Source organism: Porites lutea, chromosome 4, assembly GCF_958299795.1.
Source record: "Porites lutea chromosome 4, jaPorLute2.1, whole genome shotgun sequence".
Taxonomy (NCBI): domain Eukaryota; kingdom Metazoa; phylum Cnidaria; class Anthozoa; order Scleractinia; family Poritidae; genus Porites; species Porites lutea.
In genome coordinates, this window is record NC_133204.1 from 38,715,204 (window position 1) to 38,732,322 (window position 17,119).

Consider the following 17,119-nt stretch of genomic DNA (forward strand, 5'->3'; position numbering starts at 1 on the left):
GATGGTTTCATTTTTTTTTGTTTATCTCTATAGGACTCGGAAAATGACAGTTCACCTCGATACCGCACACTGAAGCTCGTATATGTTTGTATAATCTATGTATGTATGGTCATACTCCTTTGCTGATGGGTATTTACAACAACTATTCAGGGTACTACAAGGTCAGAGGAAGAATATATGTTAGCAAACCTTTTGATAAGCTAAATTTATCTGGTAAAAATATAAAAAGAATGGGCCTGGCAAAGTATGGAGACTTGGAGTAATGCTTAGAAATATGACGTGAAACCACAGGTGGCCCAAGCGTAATATGGGCCACCTGTGGAGTAATATGAGAGTTTGTATGGGAAAAATAGAGTTTGAAACTTAGATGAAATAAATGTCAGGTCAGATGATGTAAAAGTTCTCAAATCGAGCTGAAACTTAGTAAAAACAAAGACAACAACTCCAGGTAACAATATTTACACTTTATTGATAACTTTTATCACTTTTACTTCATTTATTTCATCTAAGTTTCAAACTCTATTTTTCCAATACACACTCTTATATTATGCCACAGGTGGCCCATATTATGCTTGGGCCACCTGTGGTGAAACTGAATATGAATCAAAGAAAAATTTAGCCATCTTGTAAAAAGATCGTTATATCTACGTCAGAACATCATCATATGTGTTCCCATGGTGGTTGCTAGGTTTTCAAAGAATAAAATCACCTTTGTTTTGCTAAATCATGTGTTTTTTGTGCTAATCAGAGGCCCGTTTTACACCAATTTAAAGGTAAGAATCGGTGTATTTCTAAACAATGAAACTGATTTGGCTTTGACAATTCATTTTCACTTACCAAATACAGAATAAGGGCTTCTTGTCAAAAATTTGGTTTGTTTATGATCTGAATTATGCTCAAAATTCCATTTTGCATCGCCTTAGAGGAACATGAAGTGTTTGTTCCAAAAATTCAATAAACCATAATAAGCCAAATTTTTCTCAACTGATTTTGATAATTGGGTGACTAAAGTAAACAGTGGAATAGGTATGGAAGTTATGCAAGAAGGCAGGTGAATATAGTGAAATTCTGAAAAATGGCTATTTTGGGTTGTAATTTTAACATCAATTTTGACCAAACTCTAGCCCCAGGCTCCTCTCTGTACAATACCTTGAGGGCAAAGTTACATGCATGAACTGAAAGATCTATTATAGTAGAGTTCATGGTCAAATTCATTTGGCAGCACAATTTACCAGTGGGGTCTAATCACACTTTCAAAATGCTCCCTGGAAGGCTGGATTTTTGTTGCTCAAAGGGCAGAAAATGAGACCCCCCCTGTAACTCCAAAACTAAAAGTCAGAGAAGTGAGCCAAAGTGGCTTTTGAAATATCTCATCACACCCAACTTCTGTGCCAAGTTTCAGCCAAATCGGTTGACCACAACTTTTGGCCCCTGGAACACTTTCTCAGACAATGACACTTAAGTAACGCATGCATTTTACATGGCGAATTAAAATAACGCATGTATTTTACATGGCGAATTAAGTAACGCATACATTTTACATGGGGAATTAAGTAACGCATGCATTTTACATGGCGAATTAAGTAACACATGCATTTTACATGGCGAATTAAGTATTAAACGCATTCATTTTACATGGCGAAATATGAAGGCTTGATACATCTGCACGACGTATGAAAGCTTGACAGTAGCCGACATTTTACTTGGTAGGCCTACACGACTTTTACCTCATGCTAAAATTCTGCTTATTCCAATAAAGGTTTTTTTTCTCTCTGCTGGGTAGATTATGCACTGGACGGTTCTACATTTTCACCGAGTAAATGTGATTTAAGCCGCATGTTTCACACTGAGAGGTCATGACATACATATCGATTTACTGTAGTTATTGTTTCTGGTCGGCAGGATTTGCCCTCTGATGCAAGCGCATTTTGTTTGACCTCCTTTTGAAGCGTAAAGCTTTTTTATTGCGGCTGAATAAGGGTTCCAATTTTCTCCAAAGTGCCTTCTGGATCTGAATAACTAAGCGATTTTCTTTAGTCCGTGAGTGTAATGTTTTTCTGCAATGCTGTATCACGCTGGGCCTAGCTCGTTAGTTTTCTTTGCAGAATGTTAAATTATCACGGATAGTGATTTACAGATCCAAAATCATAAGAATGAAGTGCAGCTTAAACTGAAGCTACATCAACTTACTATGGAGAATTGAATTGTGACTCAATAAACTCCAGCTTAGTGTTTTTCTAAAGATAGTGTGAGTCTTTTGACTGGAGCGTGTAGTTCCTCCCTTGGTAATAGCTTTTGAATAAAGCTTAACAGTCTTTAAACTGTTTTTTTATTGCCGCTTTGTGATCAGGCAAGACCATGGTTTCGGTTCTCCACACGAACCTCATCAGTTGCCGGGTTGGCTTTGTGCTTAGTTTCCTTTACAAGAACAAATTTAGTTGTACTTTGTCGTGACGAGAATGGTGCAGCCGTTCTGTCTATTGCGGCGTTGCTAAAACAAGGGTAAGGGTAACACCAAGGGTAAGGGTGAGAGTAATCTATTGAGCTTTGAACTTGAACATAAATACCCCGGTGGCGGATCGAAATTCTTGTTTTCCTATTCGCTACTGAACGTAACCAATTACGGAGTGTGTATTTCGATCCTCTTCTGCTTCAAGCTAGAGGTGTGTTTTTTTGGAAAGCATTTCTTGAAAATTTAAGCACTTCCTTTTCTGGAAGAGTTCGAAGACTCTTGTAAATAAGTGCGCACAGAGTATCCGTACAGTCCCTCTAAAAACTAGAGTGGATACGTTCCTTGTTAGGTGCGAAATGTTGAACTTTCTACTCTGTGCTTGGTTCTTATTGGTGCCTGTGTTGATTTTCATAAGTTAAAACGGGGCCCCAAATGCGAACTTTCGAGTACTGGAATCTCGCGAACTATCTTGAACTTCAAAAGTGGCGTTCTGGCGTCGGCGACCTGACCTCTCGGACGTAAACACGTGCGCAGTATATTCACACTAGCGCGAGTGACTTCCGGTCGGCGTTCTTAACCTCAACAATGTCTAGTGCTTATTCTTGGGTTGCACGTGACGTCACCAAAAATCAAACTAGGAAACTATCGATTCTTCTGAGTTTCTACTTTCACGAGGTATTACAGTATCTAAACACCTTTACATAAACAAATTTTTGGTTCGAAAGGGTTCTTCGTTTTGCGAGAGAGGACGCTTGAATTTCCAGGCTTTTGCGTGACGCGGCATTTAGCTGGCGGCCGGGAAAGCTCTTATGTGGGTTAAAAACATTACCGATTTTGGGAGATATTGCAATCTAAACATTCCTTGTCTCAGAATAAATGTTACTGTAATCTTTGTGAGTTCCTCAAGCGAAGAATTCACGCATTAGTAGGAAAACTCGAAAACAGATGTTTCTGTTAGTATCCGGCGGCCATATTGGTGTTCCGGAAAGGGACACCAACATGGCGTTTCCATACAAAGCTTTATAAATCTAGGTAAACCGTTTTTCCCAATATCTCGCATTTGAAATATTTCACAGACCTGATTCTTGGCAAGGGTTTTTGTATATTTATCTTTTTTCATTTCCCAGATTCTAGTCCTTCTGTATTGAATGGTTTGCATTTTTATTTTTCATTGCGTGCAAGCCGAGAATAAGCTCTCTACTTTCTACTTTCTACTTCTGACGGACGCTCAGCACGAGGGGTGAGGGGGCGGGGAGATGAGTTTTGGGGTCCGAGGTCTGAGTTTTCCAGGCCTGAGTTTCCTAGACACCCCCATCAAACAGTAGTACCGTATTTATTCAATTAACCGCCCTGGGCGCTTATTAAATTTTTGGACCTTGAGGGTGGGCGCTTATTCCGAGGCTGGGCGCTTATTAAATTTTCACCATTTTAAGCAAGTGAAGAATGCTTATTTTGCAACAAATGCTAATAACAAAACGCGAAGAAGTAACAAAGCAAGGTTTCTGTAAAATACTCTGAAGAAAACTCCGTCCTCGGAGAAGTCTCTTATTAGAATTTATTCACTCAAGTGGGTGGGTGGGGTGAACCGGCTTACTTGAGTTTGATTGAGAGGAGGAGGGGGTGGGCGCTTATGAACTTTTTCGGCCTTTAGGATGGGCGCTTATTCGAGGTGGGCGCTAATTCGAGGTTGGGCGCTTATTCGAATAAATACCGTATTTCTCCGATTCAAAAACGATAGTTCATCGGATTCTTCGCCATCAATTCAAGATAAATACGACTCTTGTGTATTTAAAATGTGATACTAATAATATTTAAGGTAACTTTTATTTCATAACCAAGTAAAATGTCGGCTACTGTCAAGCTTTCATACGTCGTGCAGATGTATCAAGCCTTCATATTTCGCCATGTAAAATGAATGCGTTTAATACTTAATTCGCCATGTAAAATGCATGTGTTACTTAATTCGCCATGTAAAATGCATGCGTTACTTAATTCCCCATGTAAAATGTATGCGTTACTTAATTCGCCATGTAAAATACATGCGTTATTTTAATTCGCCATGTAAAATGCATGCGTTACTTAATTCGCCATGTAAAATGCGTGCGTTATTTTAATTCGCCATGTAAAATGTATGGGTTATTTTAATTCGCCATGTAAAATGTAGCACTTAATTTTGCCCCTAAAAAAGCGCCATATCATAGAACATATACTTTTAATACAGTTTGTATTTGCTTCTGTGCAATTTATCTTTTGCCTTTTGTATAAAGTAAAGAGTGTTGACGTCAACTGAAGCAAACTGAATCTGCCGGAAATTAAGGTATCGGTTGTGACTTTCAAGTCAGGGCGATATTGCAAAGATTTCCGTGACACACTAAGCACTCTTTCTTATGCTCTGATCAGTATCACCCGTCCATACCTGAGTTGGATCGAGGCAAATGCGGTGACATAAATACACCCAAAAATCTCAAATGAGGCTGGCTTCGGGCACAGGTGAACCAGGCTCGTCACGAACGCGACCTGAATTAGTCTGCTGCGAAACCATGATAATGCAGAAATATCAGAGTGTCATGGGTTGCAAAAACAGCGGTTTCGTGTGTATAACCCTTCGTCGGTGAAAACCGTTGAACTAACCGTTAAACTTGACCTATGATTCAGATGTCGACAGACACATGAGACTAAGGTGGTTACGAACTTCACATTATATGCGACGAATTGTCAAAAATTATGCAATAGGTACTCGTTGATGTACCTGGATCGAGGATGATATATCACGAAACAATAATCTAAACTCCGATATGGAAAGGTTTCCATGTGTACAGTTCTGTAGTCCTTCTACTCATTAGATTTGATCCTTGTCCTGGCTAGGCCTTAGATCTATTGACTATTTTAAAAAGCACGGACTATATACGGTACAGTTACCTAAACTGTTCAGATTTATCTTTTACATGGGAGCTCAAAACTTTTGCGATCGGTGGACCTCGCCGCCACAATCGGTAAAAATTGTCATCGATTAGTTTGTACATATCAAAATTGATCCGCCAAGAAGCAAGTTTTACCGAGAATAGACAAGATTTTTTGTATAAAAGTATACATCTAAATCCCTATTGCTTCTAGACATGCAATACTCCAAGTATAGAGCAATGCGTTTTAGGAGTTTGATAGTATTGTATATGATGGTATTACAAGGGCTTCTGATAGGTCGCGGAAAAAAAACAAAACACAGAAAACAAAAAAAAAAAAAAAAAAAAGGTTTAGGTTAATAGGTTGAACTATGCAGATATTCTTGACCTACCTTTCTATCGATCTTGATACACAAAACAACGTTAGAAAACAACAAGCAAAAGCAAACGTTTGCGTGTTCCTGATAATCATATGCATGCATGGTATGTTCTTATTGGGCAAAAGAATGACACGTGCCAAAAAACAGAAAAGAGAAAGGTCACGCAATTCAGAAACGAACAGGAGTTTCATACGATCTCATATGGATTCAAATATCCCTCCTTATAAATGCATGTTTCTGTCAGCCTAGTTGATTTCATTTCATTCTTTTCGGTATGGTAATAGGATGACCATAGCATGGGATCAATTTCTTTAAGAATTTATTCCCGGGGGGGTACTTTAGGAATTTCTGGGTGGGGATGTGCCGCTGGGACCCTGGAACCCTTAACCTATACCAGAGCTACTTCAGCTGAATTTTGCTACCCTATACTAGAGTAAACTCCCCAAATCCCCCTATCCTAGAGTAGCTGTGTACCTAGTCTAGATAAAATCTTCCACCAACTGATCAGTTTCCTAAAAAATGATACCCTATTCTAGACCCAAACGCTCTGATTTATATACCCTATCCTAGAGTAAACCGCTTGAAAACCATACCCTTCACAGCGGCACATACCTATATCGCCCTTATATGGCAGTACCCCCCCCCCCCCCCGGGAATTTGTTCTTCTCAAAACTCCTCTCCCGACGGACCTGAAACTGTTTACTCCACACGCATTCGCACACTCAATACTAGCTTCGGACCCATTAATTTCAACGTAATAATTCACTAATAAAGCAATGCAAAAATAACAAATCGTTTGAAAGGTATTAAACGTCGCCTGTTTTGCATCTCGATATTACAATCTTACTTACTTACTTACTCGAGGGGGCCTAGAAACTAGCCATTCTTCAATTATTCGTTCCAGATTCCTCTCGTCCATCTAGTAAAGACAAAATGGCGGCCACAGATATTCCTGTTATAGACTTCAGTGCAATGAGCCTAGATAACAAAGATCCTCTGTCGGAAAACGGCCAGGCTATCAGGATAGTAGCCAATGAAGTTTACAGAGCTTTTAGCACAACTGGATTTGTTTATCTCAAAAATCATGGGATTTCAAAAGAGACGGTGAGTACAGAGCAAAATTCGAAATTAATTCGAACTTTAGGGCCCTTTTTAGAAAATACGCGACTTTTCTAACAGTGTTGTGTAAAATAAATGTGTTGTACACTTATCTTCGAGGGTTAAACCTCCAATCCCTGCTTAATGGCTACAGAGGCAGCTTTCTAATTTTTATATCAGTCTTTACAAGCTTAATTGCGCAACGTGAAGTTTTTAATTAGGAGCAGTAATTAACCTCCCAAGTTTCAGCATTAACTACTTTCCATTTACAGTCACCACAGCTGTATTAGATGAAAATGAAAATTCTGTTATGATCAGCATCGTAGGGCGCAATCCATTCAACCAAAATTTCCGGAAATTTGGGTCCAAAACTCAGTGGATCGGTTCGGTCCAACCGGAAAAGTTTCGAAAAAACTGGTCCACCTTTTGAGGTGGACCACCTTTCCCAGTCAGACCGGTCTGATGTTTGGTTGAATGGATCATGCCCATAGTTATAGGAGTTGTCATGACAACATAATGGCATTATTACTTAATATTGTACTGGCGGTCATATTTCTCGAATTTGGAGGTCTTTTTCCAAAAATTGTTTATGGGAGCTTGTACCCACAATAGCCACCTCACGTGGTTTCCTAAATTATTGTTCTCTGTTTCATTGTCATGCCATCTAAAATAAAAATGCAAACCATTCAATACAGAAAGTCCAGAAACTGGGAAATGAAAGAAGTTAAATTCAAAAAGCCTTGCCAAGAACCAGGTCTGTGTGATATTTCATACGCAAGATATTCGAAGAAGCATTTTACCCAAATTTATAAATCTTTGTTTGGAGTTGCCATGTTAGTGTCTGTTTGAGGGGCGCAAATATGGCTGCCGGAAACCAATAGAAACATAAGTCTCTGAGTTTTCTTGGGGGATGTAAAAGTGCAAAAACATCACTTTGAGGAACTCATAACTATTAAAGTTATATTTATTCAGAGACAAGGAATGTTTAGATATGGCAAAATCTCAAAAAATTGGTAGAGTTTTTAACCCATATAATAGCTTTCCAGGCTGCCAGCTAAATACCGCATCAAGCAAAAGCCTGAAAATTTAATTGTTCTCCATCACAAAACAAAGAACCCTTTCAAACCAAAAATTTGTATAGATCTTTAGGTGCTGAAATACCCCATGAAAGAAGAAACTCAGAAGAACTGGTGGTTTCTTAGTTTGAATTTTGGTGACGTATTATGAAAAACAAGAAAATTATAACAATTAAAAAGAGTAAACTACTTTATTATTATTTTGCAAACGTGCTGGTGAGAGCCCCTCAACTCATGGTTATCACTGCAGAGACATCCTTTTTTTCTTGTAATTGGCTTAAGTTATCCCCATAAACTTTTCACATGCATTTTCAAATGGAGTGAAACTATGAGGTTTAAATTGCTTTTTCAAAGGGTGTCATTTTCTCTTGATATTAACCAATTATCATGGTTAATAAAAAAAATGTACAGTTTTAACCTGCACTTTATCATTCATCTTATATTCTTAAACTTATGTCATACAACTCTGGACTCTAGATGTTGCGTGGTTAGCACATAGGCCTTGTACAGTGGTACATTACATTTGATGGAGTTAAGTGCTCTATCTAGGTCCTGTTAGAGTAGAATTCTGACAGGCAACATGGACTTGAAAGAGCAACATTTACACAAGACAGACAAAATGAGTACAGACCACCCTAAACTAATAAGGCAGGAACAAAAACTAGCACTAATACTGAGTAGTAAAAACAACAGAGTCAACATCGCTTCCTCATCAGTAAGTGAAACAGTTTTTGAAAATTAGGAGTTTTAGGATATATGTATCACTCCCCTCTTGTTCAGCCTCTAGCCTAGTAAGACCTCTTTGTTCTTTTTTGCAGGTTGACACAGTTTTTGAAACCTTTGATCAGTTCTTTAACTTGAGTCCTGAAGTAAAAGCAAAATATGCTAAAACAGATGTAACATCAGCAAATGGCTGGGACGCAGTGGAGAGAGAAAGGTAACTTTGTATATATATGAAATTTTTTGCATGTTCATCAGGAATGCAATAATTTTTCTAGAGAGTTTTATCAGAAGGGTTAATTTTCTGAAGTGCTATTTTTGACTGTAGAAAAATTGCAAAAATAGTTTTGATTCAGAAGAATATAAGGTCCCATATCAGGGCTTGTGATATTTTGCAGTGGTGTAATTTTACACAAGAGATCTAAAAGACATTATCCAATGGCCTCTCATAATTCATTAAAAATGCATTTAATCTGGACAAAAAAGCAATAATTGCAATTATTTATTATAAATGCCAATATGTGTTTACTCTAACCATACTGTTAGTATTACAAACAAATGGAGAAATAGCATGAGTTATTGCCACATGAGACTCCCTGGGAACTTCACATAATTTACCAAGAATATTTTTTTGCTTTTCGTGAAACAAGAATCCAACATCCTGATGAAATTCCTACACCTATGATGGATACATGTATATTATTATTATGACAGAAAACATCTTGACTAAGGATTTGTCTACTTCCAAAACTAACCAAAGACGTGTACATTTGTAGATGAATGTAGTTCAGAAAGAAATTCATGTTAGAATGTTTTCAGTACTTAAAAAAAAAAAAACAAGCCGGATTGTCAGGTTAAAAACTTGAGGCAAAGCCTAGAGTTTTTACGCCTGATAATAGACGATTGCCAGTTTTTTGAATGGCTTCGAAATCTCTGATGTAGATCAACTCATTCTTACACTAATATTTAGATTTGGTGTTATTTTGGTTTAAAAAATTGGACGTAAAGTTTAGTCATGTCTTTATCAGATATAAAGACACTCATTAAACATTAATTTCTTTTGTTTTTTCTTTATGAATTATTAATGAGATTATGAATCTCAGTTTGTCCTCTTACTGTCAGAGTAAAAGAGAATTATTTGGAGTTAAAGCTTTAAGTCATTTTCTTTTCAGGCTTAACCCAGACAGACCGGGAGACTTAAAAGAGTCCTTTGATGTTGAATGCTTGGATAAAAAATTTGTAAGTGTGAAAAATTACACACTACTTTTGTTCTGATTTTACAGTTTCTGTTATGTAACGTTTTTTTTTGCACCTGTTTCATTTGCAACTTTTTAATTGAACCTTAAACTCACAGAAATAATTGATGTGTAAATTATCCTTAGAATATGCAATACATTGTCCAACAAAGAGGTGATGAGAATAGGCGAATTAATCGGCCAGATGTTGCCATATTGATATAACCCCAAGTTCGCTTAACTAATGCATAATAAAAATAAATGTATAGCAGCCACAAAAGAGAATTACTAATCAGATCTTAAGAGTTCAAGGGCTAAAGGAAACAATGTACAATTCCATGCGTGAAGGCTGTCTGCCTGTTTTTTACGAAAAATGCAAGGTACAGACTCTGGGCCAAAAATTATCTTTAGCCTTTGCCTCAAACTGCCCAGCATGTTTATGTAAAGACTAAAATTTTCTTGTTGCCCTAGGGAAAAATAGGCTGAAAGGGACCACTTGATCCTTCTAAGGGCAGGCCTTTTTTTGGCCAATGATTTTGTCCCGGGAAATATCAATTGTTATTTTATCATCTCCTTCTTTTCTTCATAATACTTGTGATTGCACAGTGATCAAACTTAATTGTTGCTGCTTAATAATTAACATTTATTTTGTTATTATCACACAGATGTGGCCAAACAATGAGCTGCCAAACTTTTGTAACACAGTGATTTCTTTCTACCAAACTGTCTCAGATCTAGCTTTAAGAATTCTTACTGTAATGGCAGTAGGCCTGGAATTGGTAAGTTAATAGCCTAAAAATGAATTAAATAATAAGTAAGTTAACTTGAGTAAGTACATGTAACCTTGTTTGTTTTATTTTAATTTCTGTTCTTGTTACTAAGATGATGGGTGCCTTGATACAGTGTACGTCTAGCTGTACCATTCTGTCAAATTAGACTCAAAATTATTATTGTTTCATTTTTTGGACTTTTTACATGTTACTTTGTCTTCTTTGAACGTTTTACATTATGGATCGAGAGCAATCACCATTTCTTGGTTCTGCATGGTAATTTTGGAACCCTTCAAAGTTATCAAGAATTTTAATGTTGAAAACAATCTTCAGAGATGTCAGAACCATTGTCAAGTTGCATGCTGTGGAAGGGGGAGCAGGAAGTATAAGTGAATAACTGAACTGTCATCATCATCAGTAATTTTCTGTAGAGGAAGGCCTTAAAAATTTAGGGTCCATTATTTTTCATGCATGAATAAGGTAAAAGAGTAAAAATTGATAAATGCAAGCTTAGAAAACTGGGAGAAAGATTAAGCAAAAAACTATTAATTTGGGGCAGTATCTCCTGGTCTAGAATGGGTCAAACATGAAAAAACAGTTTCTTTGACATAATATACATTTTTTACAAGTTCTATGCACCAGTCTACAAGTTCTATGTTGTTGTTTAGATGTGAGGATTAGGTTGACTACCCTTTAGGCAGTCAGTTATTCATGGCTTTCACAAGCTAATACACATTCTAAAGAAGTTGCGTCTGCTTTCAGAGTTATTATCAGGTTGACAAACATCAGTTATTTTCCGTGGGCATACTCCCTACATATATGTAATGGCCTATACAGGCAAGGTTGCGACCAAAAAGGGGACCTTTTTCAGGCTTCAGGTATATCAGAGGGTAGGGTTTTCCTTGTTGAAATGCAGTAAAAACCTGCGTGTAAGAACCTAGCGGTTTAAGAACCTACTGGCAGAATTTCCCATTTTTATACCCCAAAATATAAGAACCTGTTTAGCTAAGCAAAATTTATTAGGTTCTTATATGTGAGTTATGGGATATTTTTCATAAGCATTTTTAACTAAGAAGTATAACTTTGGTGACTTTGTGAAGTGAAGTCTGTAATTGTTTATTTTCTTTGGACCTTGTGCATGTGTTCCTTGAAGTTCAGCCATTTGAAACATTAGTCCTCCCCTACAGTAAGAAAAAGCGTACTAGCCTCAGCTTTGTTTCATCGTGTACCGGAAAGGTCTATGTAATGGTTCAATGTAAAAATTTAATTGTTATGGCTTACTGTATTCGTAACTTATTTTTTGGTAGCCGGGGAATATAGTCGGCTTTCTACGCTTCTCGTCTTTAGGGAACAATCATAGCTCCTGATCGGATTCTGGACAGATTTTACCTCACCAGTATAGAATTTCTCTCTTTGAGGCGCGCTGACGTCGTTCCAGCAAAACGCAAATAGCGGCGAGGTTTGAGGATGACGACTGCATTCGCAGGCTGGTATTTTTTTTTTTTCTAATTTGCTGTTTATTTTTGCTGACATTGATCTTTTAGGAGCCAGATGCATTCACGCGCTACTTCAAAAAGATGGGTACGTCGGAGGGTGCAACTCAACTTAGGTATAACTTTTATCCCAAAGTTGAAGAGTTGAAGCAAGTCAAGACAGACCAGATAAGGTGTGGAGAGCACACGGATTATGGTGCTATTACGGTTCTTTTTCAAGACAGCATAGGGGGATTAGAGGTAAGTAAAAGAGGTCTAATAGAGAGGAGAAGTGTGATGTCATGTTACCATGGTAGCAAAATTTCTGGATCACAGCAATAGGGAGCTCAAGCAATGATGACGGCGACGGCAACGAGAACGGCAAAAAAGAATAGGTTTATATTAGCAAAACAACAACCTTGCACGTGCATTATGCTTTTTTGTACATTTCTTGGCCGTCGTTACACGAAGTCCTGCGACATGAAACTTCCTAATTTTACGCGCCCGCTTTATGGAGTACAAGGTGAACACAACACAAAAACCTTTTTCTTTTTCTTAACGTAGGTACGATCCTTTCGGATTCAATTCCAGAAAAGTTCGCCAACATTTGACAAAATAAATGGAACAGAATAAAATCGATAAAGTCTGAAACAGTGCAAATTCACTTTTTAAGTGACGTTTTCGGTGTTTTGTCATCCAGAAATTTCGCTACCATGGCAACGTGATGTAAAGACTTCTCCTCTCTATTCTTTACACAACTGTCTTGCCGCAGCCATGTGGGTTTCTTTTGTTGAAAACTTTGACTTGCCGACTTTGATTCACAGGTAAAGAATGTTAAGGGTCAATTTGTACCCGCTCCACCCATTGAAGGAACAGTACTGGTCAACATCGCAGATTTGATGCAAAGATGGACGGCAGACAAACTTAAGTCTTCGGTACGCAAACCTCTCGTATGTTCTTTGGTTTTATTTAACATCAGGCCTCGGTTGTTCAAACGTTGGATAGCGCTATCCACCGGATAAATCACTATCCAACGGATCAGTATTACGAAAATTAATTACGGTATCCGCTGGATAGTGATTTATCTGGTGGATAGCGCTATCCAACGTTTGGACAACCGGGGCCAGGAGTATAAGCCAGCGCGATGCTCACATGTAATTCTAAAGACGAATGGGTTCAAGACATCATCTGTCTGATAGATTTGTTTAACGAGGGAGGGAGGGAGGTCAATCACTCCCCGACTCTTCCCCTCGCCCTGGATTATGCCCCCCTCTTAAATGGCCACAATTAAAGGTCATAACACCCACTTTCGTAAACGTAGTCTCGTTAAACAGTGTAGCAATTTTTTTTCCCGAAACGTCATACGAAGTGCTTTAATTCGCGTGCAGGTAAACAGATTTAGCGCGCAAAATAGCTTTTGGAGTTCCTTATATTACAGAAGGGTAATTAAAAAAGTAACGCTCCACGCTAACTGTTTTCTAGGTCCATCGTGTGTTAATTCCAGAGTCTGAGCAAAGACGTTCTGTTGCCCGCCGCTCCTTAGTATTGTTTACCGATCCAGATCTCAATGAAGTTATCGAATGTGTGGATGGCTCGAATAAATACCCGCCAATCACGACACGAGATTGGAAAAAGAAAAGGCTCTTGGAAACGTATTCGTACTAGGAAGTGTAAAGTCTGTTTTGATACTTTTGGCATGGAAATCTTGTGCACCGTAATCTATTTATAACATAAGGACGTTTGATGAACGGAAGGAAGGCGGCGTGATAAAAAGAGGAATAGTGTGTTACTTTCGTAGAACAGTAACGGTTACCTTGATGTAACTGAACCCTTTAAAAGACGAGCCAAGTTTAGAGAATAAAATGAAATGTACGGATCGCAAACGCAAATATGCGGATTGTTGAAAAATTGATCTTCAGGACGTGCTGCTCTTGCCAAATGAAGATTCCGCCCTTCATCGTCCCCATCGTCAGCGCTAAGGGAAAGTCCCCGAGACAACCTCGTTCCCAGGGCGCTTTTCATTCCCTGGCTTTGGAGGAGGAAAAAGCGCCCTGGGGACGAGGTTGTCCCCGAGAACGAGGCTGGGCCTGTATGAAGAGAAGCTAAGGGCCTGTTTACATGGAGTGGGGGAACCTGGTCTAGTGGGGTTGATTTCTTTTGTTTTCACGCTCTGGGGAACACAAAACAAAAGAAACTTACCCCACTAGACTGGGGTCCCCCACTCCATGTAAACAGGGTCTAAGTAAATATTGACCGCATTCAAAGGAGAGAAATTTGCATAAGCTCATCAAAATACTGTAAGGCTAAAACTTATAACTTTCACTGTTCAAATTTTATTATATTACCGTACTTACAAACGTCCTGGCCTCAGTTGTTCAAACACTGGATAGCGCTATCCACTGTGGATCCCGAGAATATCCTTCCAGACCCTGGGCAAACCTGCACCTTAAAGAGTACTTAAGTATTATGGTATTTCTTGGAAAAAGCTTTCCGTGTATTTTAAGATAATTAATACCAAGAGCCATTTTAAGTGCTCTGTTTTTTTTTTTAATTGGTGTTAATGTATGCTTTAGCGTAAGGCTCGTGAAAACAACCGGGCGCTAATTCTAAAGTGTAAATCTGTCTGTGAACGTTAAATGGCATATTTTGCAGTTTACTTGCCATGATGCAATTTATTTATTTATTGTTATGTACAAATATTGTACATATTTTAGTTTTGTTAACAACCTCGTTATTCTTCTTCAACAAATCGAGTACAATTTACACTCCTGTCGATCATGGAAATTATTTTATAAATTGCGAAAACGCCCTACTCCAGCTAATTGTCTCTTTTGACCAATGAGTTAGGGGGAACTTCTATAATTATTGCCCTCTCAGGGTTTTGGCCCAGGCGTCTCTGACGTTATGGCGTATAATGCTATATTTGTAAACGGAGGAAATTATATCGATTTACCCCGCACAAAAGGCGTAGAAGTGAGAGTCAGGAGTTGTAAAAAATGACAGAAAGTCGGTATAAGGAGATACTGCAAAAGCCAGCGCGTTTCCTGCGCGATGAAGAGTGGGTATGTATTTACAGTATACACATAAAACCGTAGTATTTTCCCACCTGACTTTTTAAATGTTTTAAAGCCAAAAACCACAAGAGTCTAGTCTAATTTAATGGATATGTGATGATGATGATGATAACGATTGTAAATATATTTTTGATATTTTTTATTCCATGCTTATGATATGTTAATATATCGACTCAATTCATAAAAAAGCTGCCTGCTAGATTGAAAAGAAAAGAGATGGCAGCCTAAGGCTAAATTAAATATGAAAGGAGGAATTAAGTATGAAATGTGGAGGCAGTGAGTCATTTTCCAACGCCATATTGTGCCTAATTTTATTATTATTTTGAAACTGATTCCATGTGTAGTTTTAAGTCTTGATTATATTAGCTCCACCCTCGGAGACCCAGAGGCAGTCATCCCTCGTCCTCAGGGGGCCCAGAGGTCCCGGCCTCCTCGAACGAGATTGAGGGGCAGTCAGTAGGCGCACTGACTGCCCCTGGGTCTCCGAGGGTGAATTGGCCCCTGCAATGTGATAGAATAAATTAAGTTGTTTTGCTCACACCCCGGTGTAAAATCTTTGTATTGCGATGAGCAAATGATGAAACATGTACATGTGCAAGATACTCATGCGGGGTCTGAGCAAAGATCATATGTATTGTACCGTGTGCTCTCTCTTCTGTATTAAACTGACCACCCAAACTAATTCAATTATTGTCAGTTTGTTTGGATATCATTATTCAGTACAATATCAGGATGTCCTCTCGATCGAGGCAATACTGTTTCAGTATTTGTTTCTGTATCATGGATTTTACAAAAGTTGCGACTCGCTCGACAGGCGAAGAGGAACCGAGTGCCTGAATTATATTCATTCACATTTTCGTGACCTTTTTTTGGATAATTCTTTTATAATTACTTCGCCTGGCATGGCTGCCAACTTTTACTGCGACTAAAATCTTACTATAGCCAAATAGTTTGTAGCGACTCGGCAAATAGCCAACCAAACTGTGGACATGCTGGGGTTGGCTGACCTTAAGCCACAATAACAAGGCAAAGGAGGATGGGTACATCGGAAGTCGCACGGCTACCTTTGACAGGAGGACAGAAGCCAATAATGAATCTAAAAGCGCTGGTTAGAGAGCAAAAACAGGGGCAAGATCAAAACAAGAATATTCCATTCAAACGGAAAGTAAATTCACGAGCTAAGCATAAATTCAAATACCAGTAAAATAAAAAGATCAGAACAGGAAAAATCCACACCAACAAAATCCTGACGAAACTTGACTCAAAAACTGAAGAAGCTTGAAAGATAAGGCAAATTTTAAAACCAACATTTAAAATACTTCACTTCACAACTTTTTTCGCGGAAAGATTCCACGAATCGAACTATGATTTTTGTTCTGTCCATTAGATTGCGGACCTGTCTGTGTTTTTAAACACTTCTCCCTCACCCAGATTTTTCCCAGTCCCTGTTCGGTGTTTTTCCAGGCCCTCACGGTCAAAAACACTTGTAAAGGCAAAAACCACAGCAACAAACCAGTGAGGTCAGCCGGACCTTTAGTAGACCTGGATCAGTAGAATCTCCAATGAAAACCAAACTACAAAACAGGAAACTGATCCTTACGGCAGGAAGAATGAGAGATAAAACTAAGAAAAGAAAACAAAAATCAATGCCTCTCGCTGAAACTCGCTCAAACCACGTGACCCGACGAAGCTCATCAGCCGCGGGCAGTAATGAGGCCCAGGGACGGGACTAATCAAACCCTCGGCAAACCCAGATACATAGTATGCATGGCCGATATGCTGGTCTCCGCAGTAAAACTAAGCCAGTGGATTCGATCTGCAACGCCACTTGCACCCGGGCTGAAACCCGCCATTCGGAGATCTAGACTTGCACACTTTTTTGACACCGAACTCCCAACCCGTACAAAGGCTTTCGTAGTCGTTTTTCTACGTTCTCTATAAA

At 38.6% G+C, this 17,119-nt stretch overlaps 1 protein-coding gene across 1 annotated transcript; it reads left to right on the top strand.

The window, feature by feature from the left end:
- Positions 1-6,665: 6,665 nt before the first annotated feature.
- Positions 6,666-13,992, top strand: LOC140933522 (uncharacterized). The gene is made up of 7 exons (XM_073383111.1): positions 6,666-6,836; positions 8,725-8,843; positions 9,799-9,865; positions 10,527-10,640; positions 12,176-12,364; positions 12,928-13,038; positions 13,586-13,992. Exons 1-7 carry the CDS (start codon positions 6,666-6,668, stop codon positions 13,766-13,768), a joined length of 954 nt encoding a protein of 317 aa, XP_073239212.1. The 3' UTR covers positions 13,769-13,992.
- The last annotated feature ends 3,127 nt before the right edge of the window (positions 13,993-17,119 follow it).

What these genes read in the sequence shown, in the direction of transcription:
- LOC140933522 (XM_073383111.1), top strand. Translation starts at nt 6,666, where the DNA reads ATGGCGGCCACAGATATTCCTGTTATAGACTTCAGTGCAATGAGCCTA. An exon ending in ATGGGATTTCAAAAGAGACG is followed by an intron (nt 6,837 to 8,724) that starts GTGAGTACAGAG and finishes TCTTTTTTGCAG; the next exon opens with GTTGACACAGTTTTTGAAAC. An exon ending in ACAGCATAGGGGGATTAGAG is followed by an intron (nt 12,365 to 12,927) that starts GTAAGTAAAAGA and finishes TTTGATTCACAG; the next exon opens with GTAAAGAATGTTAAGGGTCA.